Source organism: Miniopterus natalensis, chromosome 3, assembly GCF_054644295.1.
Source record: "Miniopterus natalensis isolate mMinNat1 chromosome 3, mMinNat1.hap1, whole genome shotgun sequence".
Lineage (NCBI taxonomy): Eukaryota > Metazoa > Chordata > Mammalia > Chiroptera > Miniopteridae > Miniopterus > Miniopterus natalensis.
Window position 1 is genome coordinate 96,471,653 of NC_142083.1, and position 16,378 is coordinate 96,488,030.

General features: G+C 52.8%; 1 protein-coding gene across 1 annotated transcript; it reads right to left on the reverse strand.

The window, feature by feature from the left end:
- Nucleotides 1-3,993: 3,993 nt before the first annotated feature.
- SH2B1 (SH2B adaptor protein 1) lies at nucleotides 3,994-10,220 on the reverse strand. The gene is made up of 8 exons (XM_016217933.2): nucleotides 9,244-10,220; nucleotides 8,881-8,982; nucleotides 8,550-8,641; nucleotides 8,265-8,440; nucleotides 6,219-6,422; nucleotides 5,828-6,039; nucleotides 5,519-5,690; nucleotides 3,994-4,782 (listed from the first exon to the last, which is right to left on the reverse strand). The coding sequence occupies exons 1-8, from the start codon at nucleotides 10,180-10,182 to the stop codon at nucleotides 4,406-4,408; spliced, it is 2,274 nt and encodes a 757-aa protein (XP_016073419.2). The 5' UTR covers nucleotides 10,183-10,220; the 3' UTR covers nucleotides 3,994-4,405.
- Between the last annotated feature and the right edge of the window lie 6,158 nt (nucleotides 10,221-16,378).

Consider the following 16,378-nt stretch of genomic DNA (forward strand, 5'->3'; position numbering starts at 1 on the left):
CCAGTTGCCTCAACTTCCTCAGTTGCATTGAATTTCCTATTCCCAACTCATCCCTCCAGTTCTTCCCTCAAGCCCACGTCTCCTCTCAGGCCTTCACCTTTCACTTTCTTCACACCCCTTCCCGGCTCATCCCCCTAAACCTGTCTCTCCTGCCAATCTCTGTCCTCACCCAGTTTGTTTAAAGGCCAGCAGAGATACTCCAACCTTAAAGGAAATGAGTTGGGGAGAACATCTTTTGGGGGCTAGAGGAAGTGGCTCTAGAGGAACAAGGGGAAGCAGGGAGGGGAGAGGGTCAAGGGGACAGAGCAGAAGATGGTAACCCTACCCTAGGGAGGGGTTGCTGCAGCCATCAACAAGGGATTTAGTGTCCAGGCCCTGGTGAGCAAAGCCAGGACTGCCTGTCTCTCCCCTAAACTCCCCCCCCACCCCCATCGCTCTAACCCAGCCTCTGGGAACATAGCCTTCAGGCCCCCCCATCCCTAACAGTGAATCCCCCCCCCCAAGAAAATGGGATACCCAGGCATCAAGGTAACCCAAGAGGCTACAGAATGTGCTGATGGCAGAAGGGGAGGGATAAATGTTTTAGGATGAGGGTAGGGGTCACCCCAAGTCATGGAGTAAGGGTTACCTTACCCACACTGCTCTCTTTAACCCAAGGGGTTTACCTGGCAGACCCCAGATAGCGTGTGGTCTGCACTCCACCTGGCCCTGAAGTATCTGTCCTCATAGGGAGGAAGGAAAGCTCTGTGCTCAGGCCCTGAGCATACTCCATCAGAAGAGGCATGAGGGAAGAGGCATCAAGGCACCAAGGGGCCTGGGGAAGCTGCATTGGCTTCAGACCAAAGGCGCGGGGAGGGGCAGGTTGATGGGGACAGGTCTAGGGGAAATAAGGACAGAACAGAGCTGGGGTAGCAGACAGAGCTACCAGGGTCAGAGGGAAGTCTGAGCAGTGGGGAAAAGGGACAGCAGGGAGCTGGCATGTGGCAGCCAGGTGGGTGGGGGCCCAGGGCTGGGTGCAAAGCCACAAGTTGTTGCTGAGCGGCTGGCCTTGGTGTCAGCTTCCTCAGAGAAGCAGCTGCTCTGAGCCCCCCACCCCCACTCTGGGATGGGGGCATCTTTTGGTTATTACCAGGGCAGCTGCTGGAGAAACAGGAGGGTAGCATGGGGTGTGAGTGGGGAAAGAATGGAGAGCAGAGAGAGGTTCAATGAGAGTAATGGTGAAAGGTCAGTGAGAGGAAGCAGCCTCATGACCCTGACCTCAAGCCCTTCCTCGTTTTAGGCCTCAGTTTCCTGAAATGAACAGTGAGGATTATAGGCTGTTGAATGGATTCTCGAGGCTGCTCCCTCTCTGGTGCTCAAGTTCCTAAGCAGACAATGGCATAGGAGGCAGTGAGGCAAAGGAAAGGGAAGCACCACTTTTGGGGAGTAGGTAAGCCAGCAGGAGTGGATGGCACTTAAGGATTAGGTCCCCCACACTCATCCCTTCCTCCTCCTGGATTTAGGGGAGGGCAGTCTCCTGGGTGAGTTGAGGACATGGTGCCCCTTCCCTCCCCCTCTTCATGGTTCCAACAAACCCCTCCTCTAAAGCAGAATCCTGCTGTGACCTGGAAAGGGGGGCTCAGACAATGCGGTATGAGTGCCCATCGACAAGGCACCTCCACCTGGCCCAGCACCCATCCACCTACTTAGGCCAGAATCAGGCTCAGCATCTGCCAAGCCTTTTGCACTGGCTGGCTTCTCCCCGCCACTACCTGGAGGAGTGACAGGAGCACTGTCTTAAAGGAGCAGGAATGCCCAAACATGGAGAAGGGGGAGAAGACTGGACAGATCACAGCTTCAAGGGAGTTGAGAGCATGATGCTGAGGAAAGGAGGCAGGCTTTACAGGATGCTGCTGCCAACAGGGCCCTTTAAGGTTAGTCCCTTCTACCTCCCTCAACTTCCCAGAGGGAGAACTGAAGCCAGAGAGGGAAAGCCGCCAGCCAAGAGCCGCAAAAGGATCATCATCAGGGTGTGAACAGGGATGGGGAAGGCTGCGCAATGAGGCGCTTGCTCTCTTGGATTCCTCCCACTGGGGTCTCCAAGCCCAGGGTTGGAAGGTGTTCTTCGCTTCCTATCTGAAGGGTGAAGCTTAGAACGGGAGAGGTCTCATTTGGAGATAGGGCCTGGCCAGTCCCTGACCAGTTCCGAACTTGAGTTGAACTGCCCATAAAAGTTTAGAGGGAAACAGTCTTAGATTCCTCCAGCCAAGACATGCAAACCTTGGGGTATAGGAGGGGTCCATGAACCCCTCCCCACCCATCTTCAGAAGGCAAGTTCCAGAGGGCTGGCAGGGTTTAGGGCAAGGGGGAGCCTCGCAGTACCAGTTGCTGCTAGATTAGGAGAGGATCAGGCCCTGCCTACACTGGGGTGCCATAGTCTTCCCTCACCAACTCACATTTAGGATACATAGCTCCCAGATCCCTAAACCAGCCCCACCTTTGCAAGGCTGATTCTATCCCCAGTATCCTGAGGCCAAGGTTTGGGGGAGTCCCGGGGATTAGACAAAACTGGGAGAGCCAGCAGGCTTCCCCCAGCTAGCCCCAAGCCTGGGTAGCCTGTGAGCCCAGCTGTCTCCTGTCCATCTCCGAACAGGACACAAGGCCCAGAATAGCAAGGTCATAAGCATGGGTAGGAACTGGAGGTGGGGGCAGAAGCTGAGGGGCGTGAGAGTATAGGCTCAACACTGCCTGGGAGGGAAAGGGAGAATGGTGAGAGGGAGTGCTGGATGGAGATGGGGAAGGGAGAGGGCCAAGCAAAATAGCTGAGTCTACCCTGGACAGTGTTTCTCAATGGTTAGAGGACCGGCCCTCACATCAAAGGCTCATGGGTTTGATTCACCATCAAGGACACATACCTGGGTTGCAGGCTCCAAACCCAGCCCTGGGCGGGGTGCATGTGGGAGGCAGCCAATCGATGTGTCTCTGTCACACTGAAGTTTCTTTCTCTCCCCCTCCCTCCCTCCCTCTCTAAAAATCAATGGGGGTGATTAACACCACCAAAAAAATAGGTAAGAGTCTTCTGAATCTGGCCCCTCCTTGCTGACACCCACCACCCACAGAGGGGGCTGCCCTCCACTGGAGGAGGGCACAGCTGCAGTTCACAGAGCAGAGCCTGGGTTAAGCAGGGATTTGGGGTGGTGGTGATGGGAGACCCGAGAAGGAGGAAAGGGAGGTGTTGCAACTCAAATACCCACAGGGCCAGGCAAGTCTTGTGAGTGAAGTGGTCTGGCGGGGATGGAGAAAATGTGGAAGGTGGACTGCATGAGGCTGGATCGTCTGATTTTCAAGAGAAGCCAATAATCTGAACTTTTATGTGAAATTTCAATGGAAACATTATCCAGGTCAAGCAAATCATGTCAGTAGCTCCAACCTAGATGTAACTTCCTATTTCATAGATGAGGATACTGAGGCCTAGAGGGACTAGGCCACAGCAAATGAGAGGCAAAGCCGCGAGTGGAAGCCAGTGCTCTCTGCCATGTATCCTCCACCTTCCCAGCTTGGCTCTGAGAGGTGGAGAGTCAGCCTGACCTTGGGCCCCTCTGCAGCCAGACTCTGTGGCTGCCACATTAAATCTCTCCTAACACAGGCACCATGTCCCCAGCCCCACCCCCATGACCTCTCTCTGCCTGCTTTCTCCCTAGGGTAGAAAGCCTTAACTGAAGAATTCAGAGCAGGAAGGGTCCTTGGAGATCGTCAATCCTGTTGTTCACTGTCCTGTCCCATTAAAAGAACTTGGCTGGAAACTCCGAAAAGCACTGTTTGGCTCTGCACTTACCACTCAACAGCAGAGTCCAGAGGAGCAATGGACAGAAAGTACAGGACTAGGGAGCAACAGGGACTTCACCTGACCCAGCCCTCCGGCCTCTCAGCTCTGGAGCTCACACCACCAGTGGACTACCTTCCTGACCCGCCTGTCCCAGCCCCCACTGCAAACACTGGCCACAGCCACCAAGATGAACTGAGATAAACCCTTTTATTTATTTATGCTTCTCCATTTTGTTTAAAACAACAACAACAACCACCTTAATATTAACTGACAGCCCTTCCCCCTCACCCCTCCTTGGGCTGGGGGGTAGTTAATGGGGAAATGGCCCCCAGGGGTGGGGCTGACCAAAGAGCCCCTTGGAGAGGTAATGGAGCCCAAATACCCTCCCCAGGGGACAGGGCACCTGTAGTGTATGAACTGGGGAGTTAACAGGGCTATTGAACCTCTTCTTGTACCAACATATATGCCCTTGGCCATCAAGGGTAAGGAAGCATATGGGGAGGGGATTCCTACCGCTCCTCTATGTCCCTGCCCAGCCCCAGTCTCAGGAACTGAGGGCTGGGGAGCAAGAAAGTGGAGAAAGGGTTGGGGTAGGGTGTCTCACACAAAGGAGTACTGGTTATTAATGGCTCTGGGATGACCCCCTTCTTCTCCATCGCCCCCTAGTGGTAACTGCTGGAGCTGCACCATCGGTGTTGCCTCAGGGACCCCACCAGATCCAGGGCCTCCCTGGACCTCCATGCCTGGTGTTATGGCCTCTTCCAATTCAACCACGGGGACCAGCTCAACCATGGGGACCAGCTCTTCCTGGATCCCTCCACTGCCCACTTTCTCTTTCTCTTGCCTCTCTTTGGCTGCTGTGGCTGCTGCTGCCGCCACTTCTGGCGCCCCCGACGCCTCTTCTGCCCCAGGATGTGGGGGATCTGTCCACGAAGGGGGTTCAGGGGGCGGGGGTGGGTCGTGGGAGGTGCTCGGTTCTGGATAGGAATGGTAAGAAGACAGACTGATTGTGGAGGGAGGCAAGTTCTTGCAGCAGCCTCCCCTTCACTTATCCCCACAGGAGCCATGTGCTATCTCCCCCACATCCCATCTCCTGAGCAACCCCCCATCCATGGAAGATGGATCATGGGCGGTGGTGAGAGGAGGACCACACTTACACACAGTCACTCGCTCCGAAGGGCATGAGGGTGGAGGAGGCATCGGGGTAGCATCGATCTCCCTCGCACACCCCTGCATGGCTCCCGGCCTGCTCTCGGCCTGGGGGGAGGGGCAACGTGGGGACAGATGGGACGTTGGGATGGGGAAAAGGGAGAGATCAGACAGGGACATCAAACATTAAGGAAAGAGGGAGGGGATCAAACCGAGCATTCCCAAGAAGGGCAGGCCCAAGGCAAGGCGGTGAGGAAGGGCAAAGACAAGGCTGGGGAGGATGTATTGAGGAGACAGACAAATGATGGAACAGAGGAGTCTGATGGAATGGGAATGCACCAGCCCACTCAGCTTCCTCCCGACTCCAGCCAGGAGCTCTCTGCCTTCCTGCCTCCTCTCAGCGTACTTCTTTCCCTTTGAACCCCCACACAGGCCCCTGCTCTCCCTTCTCTCCCTAACAAAGCCTCTCCTCCTCACCGACCCCACCCCACCTTTCTGGCACACACACCTCCTCACTTCTTGGGTGCACGGGCACCTCCTCCCCTGCAGACCTGCTCTGCTCACCCTGCTGTCGCTGGGAGGACACAACATAGCTGCCAAGGACAACATCACTGGGGCCTCCAGACTCCAGAGGGATGGGGTGCACCCGGAAATGCTTGAGCATATCAAAAATGGACTGGAACCACAGGTGCTGGACCCGGCACTGACCCTCCTCATTCAGCGACAAACGCAGGTGCTGAGGGCAGGATGAGCAAGGTGAAGCAGGAGCCCAAGCCACTGCCAATTACCAAACACACCTCCCCGGATGGCAACGTTCCCCACTCCACCCGCAAGCTCTCTGTGGAGAACAGAGCCTTTTCCTCAGTCACTCACCTTGGCCTTGCCCTGGAAGTTGAAAGTGAGGACGTATTCGCCCCGCCTTGTCTCACTCTGACGTACCAAGAAAACACCATGGGAGTCGGTGCCTCCAGCCAGTACTAACTGGGCAGCCTTGAGTCGAGAGAGCATCCCGTGGAACCAAGGATACCCTGAGAGGGGCTGGTCCCCCTCACCTCCCTCTGACTCCCCCTGGAACAGGAATGACCCTTCAGGAAGGAGAGAGGGAGGGAAAGCTGGGTGTCAAGGAAGCCTCCCCCATCCTAGGAGAAGAAAAGCCTCGCTTTCCCTTCCTGTGTCATTTCCCTCCCCCTGGGTCAGATCCCTCAGAAGTTTCAGGTAGGTGGGCAACCAGGCCTGGACATAGACACACTCAAACCTCTGGTACCTGTGGCTGTTTCTGGAGTGTCCAGGGGTGGGTAGGGGGTCGAGAGAGGATGAACTGTTCCTGCTGTGGGTCCCTCTTCAATGGGGATGCGGGGTGGCAACTCTGGGGGAAGCAGTTCCATTGAGTCAAAATGGGAGGCAGCAATGGAGGCAGAACTAGGTGAGATGGATGCTGAAGGGCGGTCTGAGAGGCCCCCATATGCCCCTGGAAAAAAACAGAGGACAAAGCTGAGAACTGGAGAAGCTACTCTTCGACAGGAGTGGTCTGCCTACGCCACCTCCCCACCAGCCAGTCTGCCCTGTGTGTACTGGCAGGGTCAGTTGCTAGACCCTTCTCTAGGCAGGGACCCCTGATGTTTTTTCAATTTATGTTTCATACACTGCTCAGGTACTACAGTTACTGAAAGGAGGTCCTAGAATCCAAAAGTGCTTCTATCTTTTTTGAATTGATAGCTATTGTTGCAGAAATGGAGGATAAAATCCCTCAAATATTTTTTGTCTTAAAAAGGGGTTCTTTTTTTTGGCCAATAGGACAAAGCCTCCAACTCTCAGAGGCATCAAAGAGCCTCCTTTTAGCCCTAGCCGGTGTGGCTCGGTTGGAGTGTCATCCCGTGCACCAAACAGTGGCAGGTTTGATTCCCAGTCACGGCACATATGGGAGGCAACCGATCAATGTTTCTCTCTCTCCCAAATCAATAAAAAACACATATACATACAAAAAAACACCATATCCTCAGGTGAGGATTAAAAAAAAAGATAAAAAAAGAGCCTCCTTCTAGTAATGCCCCCTGACCCAACCAACTTAATCTTCACGGTATCTTGTATTGATATATTTTCCACTTTAGCCCACTGTTCCATCCAGTTTATCCAAATCCCCCAGGCTCTGCATCTCAGGTCTCTGCTCTCCCCATGTGCCTCTCCAAGCTGTGTTCTTTTCTCTCACCTTCTCTGTATAGTACTCCCTGTCTACTCCACCTTCCCCAGTTCTCTTCCTCCTCTGAGCTCCCAAGGCACTTCCTTCCTGCTTGTGCTGCTCAGGGGACACTAAGCACAGACTCTCCATTTTAAAGTCCTGCCTTTTAGAGTGATGTCTTGTCTGCTCAGCTAGACTGTGAGCCCATGGAGGGCAAAGAGCTCATTTCAGCCATGTCTGCATTCCCCCATCCTGCCCAAGCCTAGCATAGAGCCAGGTAGGTACTAGGGCATTCCCAAATGTCTGCTGAGTGGCAGGCCTGAGCCTACAGGAATGTCGTACATAGTCACTGCTCAGAAGACAGGTATGTGTGCAATGTAGATAGCAGTGGCTCAGGCATCAAGCTGGTATAGCCCATCTTTGTTAGTGACTCTCAGGTGACATCAGAAAAGCCACTTCTCTTCTCTGGTATTAGTTGGCTGAGAACAGAGGGGATTGGAATGAATGGCTTGTAAGGTTCGTTCTAGCTATCAGATTCTATAATTCATTGTACTCACCGAATACAGCTTGTGTGCTAGGCACTGTGAAACTCAAACTCAGAAGGGAGGGCCATGAGGAAAGGGTGTAGTGGAATCTAGGAAGGTGAGCTAAGGTCAGGTAAATTTACAAGTCTCTGTGTTGATGTGTGTGGGTGAAGCTATGCATGTGTTTAGTCAGGCCAAAAAGGACAGTCAAAATAAAATTTGGTACCATCAACACATGCATAGAGACACAGAGCAAGAGCAAAACAAAGATATATACAAAGTGTCCTGGAAGCTTAGAGAAGAGAATTGTATCTCCAGTCAGAGTGGTGGTCTGCACAAGGCTATGGAAAAGGTGACAAGGCTGGGCATAGAAGGTAGGCTAAGAGTTTCTTGGAGCTTGTGTGGGGTGGTGATGCTGATGGTCCTATAACAAACTGTGGCTTGGCACGTTTAGGGACAAAAGGCAAACATTTGGTGGGTGGGAATGGGTAGCTGAGGGGCAGGAATGGGGTTACACAGTAGAGTCTGGAGAGGGCATGGAGCCTGTCAGCAGGGGGGTATTGCAATGGCAGGTTTTGAGGTTCACAGCTCTCTAAGGCTCCACCCTTACCCTGTGACAGGCGGTCGTTGCTCTCGCTGGGACCTAGCAGTAGATCCTGGCTGGGCAGACTCTCTGAGTGATTCAGGCAGGGCAGTTCCAGGTTGTCTGTGTTCTCCCTTGTAAGAAATGAGGTCCCAGGAGCCAAAGGGAGGGTCATGGGTTGGGGACTGGTAGCAGGGCAGGGTCTGCAGAGACAGGGAAAATGGCGCTGGGAGGAAAGTTACCAGGTGAGAGGCACAAGGCTGCTCCCACCCCAGCCCCTGGCTCTCTCAGTGCAGAAATGAGGCTCCTTACCCTGGGCTCAGGCATTCTTGGATGTCAGACACCCAGGCCTTTACATGTAGAGCATCAGCTGTCTCCAGGATATACTCCGAAGAGCCTTCCACCTATGGGGACAAGAGAAGGCCCACAGGCCATTACCATTTCCTGAGGCCTTAAGCCATCCCTAATGAGAACAAGAACATCCTCCCTCTCTCCCCTCCTCCCAGAGTAGCCTCAAGGACATACTCTCAAGGAACCAGACATACATGCACCTCCTTCCACCAATGTCCCTTGCTCATATGTGCTAAGTGCTTTCTCCCCAACATAAGTACTCCAAGGGGGCAGGGGAGCTCCGGGCTCCCACCTTAACCACAAATGTGTTCTCCCGGTCAGGCATCTCCAGGGCCGTTGTTGTCCGCACATCCGTGATGGTAGAGCAGGGAATGCTGAGTCGAGGCCGAGATGCCTAGGATGGAAGTGAACGAGATACAGACTTTTGGGGGGTAAAAACCATCTTTCCCTTCCCTCCAGAGACTCAGCTTTCCTTCTATACCTTAAGGGAGTTAGACAAAAAGGAATAACACTACTTTTTCAGTCCTGCCCACAGCTACTAATTTATCAGGAGCTAGCTTTAAAAACTAAAGCAAGCAAAGCTATGTATGTGGGCTATTACCACTCTGGCAGCTCAATCATTCACTCCCAGTCACCCCCCTCCTCTGGGTCTCACCTTGGGTGGTACAAAGAACTCCAGACGACTTCCTCCTCCTCCTTCTCCTTCACTTCGAAGCAGTAAGCGACACTTCTGCCACTGAGGCTGCCCTCCTCCCCCTGAAGTAGGCCCAGCTGCCCCTCCTCCCCGGCCCACTCCAGCTGGGTCAGGGGCTGCCTCTTCAGCCCCCATGAAACTCAGCAGCTCTTCCCTCTGCACCATCCCTGCTCCATCTTTCAAGGTCCCTCCTCCCCGACTGAGTCTCAGCCTCTCAAAACGGTGAGTCCATCTGTCCCCCGGGGACGTTCCATCACTAACCAGTCCCCTGCCAATGGTCGTAGCCCCACCTGAGGAGTTGGAGTTGCTGTTTCCACCTAACACTGGAGGGCCTGATGAGGTTTCTAGGGGCCCGGCTGGGGAGGGAGGGTCAACGGTCCCCCGCCACTGCAGGATGCCACGGACTGAACCTCGGACAGAGCGACCCACTGAGCGGAGGGAGAAGCGTTTCTTTAGCTTCGGCTTCGAGGAGGTCGTAGAAGAGGAAGAGACCGAGGAAGGGAGGGGGCCAGCCAGGTCCTCAGATGATCGAGAAGGGCCCAGCACAGCCAGGGGCCCACCCACCCTGCAGCTCTCAAGGGACAGGTCATGTGGTGGGATCTCCACACCAGGACTCAGAGGAGCCAGGATGGGTGGTGAGAGGGAGCCAGAGGCCCGAGCCACCTCAGCTTCAAAATGCTGCAGGAAGAGCTCAGCAAAACGGCGGGAGAAGGCAGCCTCAGCCCCGGGCCCGGCATATTGGGGGTGGGAGGCCAGGTAGAGGCGAAAACGTCGGGCAAAATCCAGGGCAGCAGCCCGGGCATGGGACTCACAGAACTCCCGCCAACTAGGGGGAGGGGGTGGTGGCAAGGGGGGAGGAGAGGGGAAGGCCCCATCCTCCAGGGAAGGGGCACCATTCATGATGGTCCCCAGGAGGTGGAGAGGGGGAGCCTATGGGGAGGGGCAGCAAAGAGGGAAGCGGCCAGAAGACACGGGGTGAGCGGCAGCAGCTGCAGAAGGAAGAGAGGCACATACACCGAGTCACTGCTGAGGTGGGACTGGGGGCAGAGCCCCACCTGAGCCAGACTCCCTACTTTGGTCTAGATTCCTCAGAGAGCAATGGGGAAGAACACCAACTGCTTTTCTACCTTTCCAAGACCCTTGCACCCCACAAGCCCCAGTCAACCGGCTCCCCAATGTCCAGTCTGCATTATCCTGCTGCCTTCCCAACCCACTTTCCCAGGCTTTGATTCCAGGAGTGATAAACAGCTGTGGAGCACCTTCCTCTAAAAAGGAGTCTGTTTCACATCACCTCCCTTCTCTAAAACAGATCCTTCAATATTTATCTCATGCTTCTCCTGTGTTCTTACCTTTCCCTGTGAGAGGTTTTAATAACCTCTAAACAGATGAAGAAACTGAGGCTCAGAAAAGTTTCAGACCTCCAGACCTACTGTTTCCCCCACTGCACAGTCCTGGTTCCCAGGGACTCACTGAACCAACCTCAGTCATAGCCCCTCACTGCCCAGCTCTCAGAGGAGCTAGGCCTGTAGAGCTTAGAGATCCTGTCTCATGTATCCTGAGGTCCCGCTCTGAGAAGGGTGGTTGCTCACTGAGGATGGATGGATGGATGGTGAACTGAAACAAGTGCTGTGTAAGGAAGGCTTGGAATGGTCACAGCCCACTTCTCTGGTGCCCCTTCAGTTTGGGGCTCAGAGGCAGCAGCACCAGGTGAGGAAAGGCTATGGGTTGGGTCATGGCAAGTCTTTGCTGGCCAGAAACTAAATAAAACATAAGAGGAAGATGGGGCCCTAGGACTTTTTACCTCCCTCGTCTCTCACTGTAGAGTGTACCCTACAGGCTGGCTAGCCTACTGGTTAAGGCCATGGGTCAGACTTGGGATGAAATCCAGGCTCTGACTCCTACTAGCTGTGTGATCATGAAAAATAATGTCTTCTCTGAGCTTCAGTTTTTGTATCTATAAAACAGAGCTAATGATCCCTAACCCCTAGAATTATCAGGAGAATTAAGTGGAACACATCAGTGCTTGACACACAGCACAAAATAAATGACTGCCATTATTACTATCTTTTCTCTAAAAGAGAAATTAAAGAAGAGATTGCCCGAGGTCTTACAAATAGCAAATGGCAGAGATGGGCATGGAATTTACAACCCATGGCTCTTTTGTTACTGTTCCTTTCCCATATTACACTGGAAGATGACTAGCACCAGGACTAGGGTGAAGGTAGCTCAAGAAACTCTCCCCAAAACCTCAGACTCTTATTCAGATCCACAGTCAGCAACCCCTCCTCTTCCTCCTTGGCTAGGCCCTAAACTCAGATGGCTCCAACCATAGGGACAATTCCGAACCAACGAGAAGCCAGGAGATGCAAGAGTCATGGAGCACAGGGGAACTGAGCCAAAAGGTGCGGACACAGAAGAGAAACCAATCTCCAGGCAGAGGCCACCTCAGCTCACACAGGCCCACCCAACCCTCTACACCACAGGCAGACCCAGCCCCCTTCAGGCTCGCTGACCCTGCGGCTCCTGAGCTGGTGACTCAGTTTCTCTTCTGTCAAAAAGGACTCAGACACATTTGCCCCGTGCACCTGCCTCTTGGCTCAGTTCTGATACTTCCCAAAGGGCGAGTGGTGGAGGGTGCAGGCTCCGCTCCAGGCTCGGACCCTCGGGCCCAGTGCAGTCCACTCTGACCCGACCCTACTCCCTGGACACCCTCTACCCACCCACTCCCCCGGGCCGCAGTCTCCTGGGGACCAGCCCCGTCTCCTGCACTCTCCCGGGCCGAACGCCCCCCTGCCTCTGGGCCCCGACTCCCGCTCCCACCCAGGGCTCCTCGGAGGCGCCGGGGCCGGGTCGCGGAGAGGGAAGAAGGACTTGAAGAGGGGGGTTCCGGTTCCGGTCCCACCTGCATCTCGGTCCCCGCGGTTAGCTCCGGCGGCGGCGGCAGCTCCCGCTCCCTGCCCCCCCCTCCGCGACTACCTCCCAGCCTAGTTCTGCGCAGGCTCGGGGACCCCCTTTTTCCGTCACCGAAGGAAGTGACCATAGAGAAGAGCGGCGAGAGGGAAGGGCACCTTCACACTCGCTTCCGCCATCCCCTCACTCCACGCTACTCTCAAGACCTAAGAGGGTGTGACCCTTGGAGGGCTCGGTGACAGAAGCAGCCGTGGAAGGGGGTTGGGTCCCACCAGAGTGTCCGCCCGGAGGAAATTCGGGATAAAGGAGAGAAGTCAAGCTTAGAGAAGCCACTTCAGGGGGTACAGTCCCGAGGGCCTGTTGAAGGCTAGAGGCCACCTGGTACCCGAAACCAGCAAGATGAGGCTTTTTTGAAGGTCCCGCTGCAGCCTAGAGCGCCTGACCCGGCTGCTGTTGGCTTCGGGGATACCGCCCCCAAGGAGCTGGTCGAGGGAAGACTCGGGTGACCTTGGTGAGGCCCCGCGAGGGGGCGGAGCCTGAACTTGCGACCTTGGCTTCTCTGAGGAAACGGACTGGAAGTTCAAGGAGGCTCCATCTCTGAGATGGGAAATAAAGGCAGGAGTGAGGTGGAGAGCCAGAAATGTCAGTTTTGGACGTGTTCATGGACGTCAGGAGACGGACATACAGTCTGGAGCTCAGGAGAGCCATTAAGGCCAGATAGAGAAACTGAGAATCACGAATTTATAGAGGGTAGTTTAAATCTTGAGCACGAAGAGATCCCTGTCAATTCAGTCTCTGACCAACCCCAACTTGCCTAAGCAATAAGGGAATCTATTCGCTCAAGCAGTTGAAAATTCCAGAGTAGATTAACTTCTTCAGGACTAGCTGAATAAAGGGGCCAAAAGACATCAGGACCTGTGGTCACCTTCTCTAAGCTCTGCTTTCCCCACGCATTTGGCTTCACAGGCAGGTTCTCCTCTCTTAGCGGCAAAAATGGTTTTCCATAGCTCCAAACTTAAGTCCTAATAGCTTAGCAACTCTAGTAGGAGCATGCCTCTTCTCTGAGATTTGCAGTATTTCCAGAACTGACTTTAGCTTATTGGTTTGGATTCAGCACTCATCCTGGAATACAGTGACAAGTCACCCAAGAGTTGGGTAAATGCCTTAACTCAAGAATGTTTGTGCAAGGCTAAGGCTGCCAGATGGAGCTGGAAAAATTCATTGTGGGAGGGCAAGTTCTGGCCTAGCCAGCTTAGTCCCCCCCCAGCTCTACCTGTGCTCTAACCAGACATCAGCTCACAGATGGCCTTTGTTAGTGTCTCTGTCACCATCTTTATCCATCCATCTTCCCAGTTCAGAGAAAGATACTGATGAAAAAGACTAGTCCTGTGGTCATCTTCCTCTTCCCTGGTACCCTGACACACACTTCCTCTGTAGTTGACCCACAGTTGTCTAGGACAGAGGCACAGTGGAGGAATACAGGAAAGCAAAGGGCTGGTGATGAGGTTAAGTTTGGAAATGTGTCTAAGCTGTCCAATAAAACTTTCCGCAATGAGTGAAATGTCCTATACTGGCAGCGTCCAGTGTGGTAGCCACTAGCCACATGTGGCTCTTGAGCCCTTGAAATGTAGCTAGTGTGACTAAGGAACATGTGGCTAGTGACTACTGTATTAGACAGTACAGGAGGTGTCCATGGCCAACCAAATGGAGCTCTCCAGCAGAGATGGGTCTATGGTCTGAGCTGCACAAAGCAGTTTAGTGGTAATCATACATGAGTAGTTGTTGAAACCATGGATATGAATGACGTTGTCCAAGTAATATATGTAGAGAGAAGAGGGCCAGGGCCTAATTCCAGGGAACAAGCAACATTTAATAGGCAAAGAAAGAGGAGTAAAAAGTGCTGAAATGATTTCTTGGGTCAGGTTTCCTAGAAGCAGACCCTGAGATGAGGATTTGTGTGCAAGTGATTTACTTAAAATGTGCTACCAGAAGAAACCAGTAAGAGTGGGAAAAGCAGGAGAGGAAACCAAGCATGTAAGCTCCGGCAGCTTGATCCCACAGGGGAGCTCTGGATGTTAAGTTATGCCTCAGGAAACAAGGGAACTGGGCCTTACATATACCAACATCACTCAGCTGTAGACCAAGGGTTGCCCCTGGAAGATGGCAATTCCAAGGCAAAGCCTCCAAAAGCCTCCAGTAGCCTGAGGGCATTCCTCAAACAAACAAACAAAGAAAAAGGAAAACCTCCTGGAAGTTGTATTAGAAACCACACACCAAGGACCAGGTGTGGGAGTATAGAGTGCATGTCTGGGGGGGGTGGTGGGGTGGTGGTAAGGGGTGGGGAATGGGCAAAAACAAATAATAAACAGAGATCCATGGTGCTGCTATAGTCTTCTATAGAAGACACTGATGACTACCATTGCTGAGTGACCTTGGTGAAAGTAATTTTAGGAAAGTGGTGTAAGCAGAAGCCAAATGGTAGAGGACTGAGGAATGAATGGAAGGTAAGTGGGAGGAGGGAGGAGAGCTGTCCTACACAGTTTGACCAAAAAGGAAAGGAAAGAGAGATGGTGGGTTATAGTCTGAGAGGGAGGAATTATTTGCTTGTTGATATCCTGAGGGAGACCTAATTATGTCAGAAGTCTAAGGAGAAAGGAGCCAGTAGAAAAGATGGTACCTGAAGGAAGTGAGTTTTGGGGAGGTGGGAAGGATGGATCCAGGGCCCAGGTTCAGCCAAGGTACTAAGAAAGTGAGAAACACTTCTTCCTCAAAAACAGGGCATGTAATACTCAGGATGCTTTTGGCTACAATGGAAACTCCAATTTAAAGTTGGTTTAACATAAAGGGGGAGTTTGTTGGTTCACAAAATTGAAAAATCAAAGATAGAATGACTTCAGGCATGGCTAGAGCCAGAAGCTCAAACAATGTCTATTTGAACTTGGTTTCATTCCCTTAGCTCTGCTTTTTTTTCTGGACTATCTTCATTTTCAGGCAGGTTGTACCCTCATAGGTAGCAAGATGGCTGCCTGCAGCTGCAAGATTACCAGGTTAACAACCCTAGAAGAAAAAGATCATAGCTTTCCCAACCACTCCAACAAATGCAATAGGGTTGAATTTCATCAGCTCAGCTTGGGTCACCTAGTGAACATTTATTGTATAATAAAGAATTTGATCTTTGTCCCAAGGATTAAAAATGCTTGGTATTTCCAGAGTGATAGAAGTGTCTGTTATTCATGAGCCCCTTCTGAGTTTTTACTAATGAGGTGACTCATGGCAAGCCCCTAGATTATCTTCAGGATGGGGGCTGGTCTCCAGAAAGACCAATGTTGTGATAAGAAGATTGGGATTTTGAGCCAGCTGAGCATCCGGGGAGGGGAGGAGGCCTGGAGATTGCCCTCAGTCACATGGTGATGATTTAATCAATCATGCCTAAGTAATGAAACCCCAATAAATACTCTGGATAGTGAAGCCCAATGGTGCTTCCTGGCTGGTGAATACATTGATGTTTGAGGGTGAAATGTTGATTCCATGGGGAGAGGGAATGGACGTTCTGCATTTGGAACCCCCAAACCTCACCCTCTAGGTCTCTTCATTTGGCTGTCCCTGACTTGTATCCTTGATTATAAAACTGTAATTGTAGCCCGACTAGTGTGGTTCAGTGGTTGAGCATCAACCTATGAACTAGGAGGGCACATGCCTGGGTTGTGGGCTCGATCCCCAGTAGGGGGCGTGCAAGAGGCAGCCAATCAGTGACTTTCTCATCATTGATGTTTCTCTCTCCCCCCCCATATCAATAAAAATGTATTTAAAAACAAACCCCCGCCTCCCCATAATTGTATAGTGCATTCCTGCATTGTGAGTTGTTCTAGCAAATTATCAAACCTGCGGGGGGGGGGGGGGTGCGGTGCATGGGAAACTACCAGATCTGTGGCTAGGGGACTCTACTTGCAGTTGGCATTTGCAGTGGGGGCAGTTTTGTCAAGGACTGAGCCCTCAACTTGTGGGTCTATGCTAACTTTGGGCAGGTAGCGCCAGGACTGAACTTCAGTACACCGGCTGGGGCTGAAACAATACTAACCCTGAACTTGTGACCAGGAGGGATAGATTATGCTGACTGGTAAACACGGGATCATGGACCCATCTGAGATTGGGATGGGCAGAAGATGGCAGAAGGTGACTCTTTAAA

Coding starts and splice junctions, on each gene's coding strand:
- SH2B1 (XM_016217933.2), bottom strand. CDS start 10,182: ATGAATGGTGCCCCTTCCCTGGAGGATGGGGCCTTCCCCTCTCCTCCC. Junction 8,441..8,549: donor CAAGAATGCCTGAGCCCAGG/GTAAGGAGCCTC, acceptor CTGTCTCTGCAG/ACCCTGCCCTGCTACCAGTC. Junction 4,783..5,518: donor GTCCTCCCAGCGACAGCAGG/GTGAGCAGAGCA, acceptor ATTCCTATCCAG/AACCGAGCACCTCCCACGAC.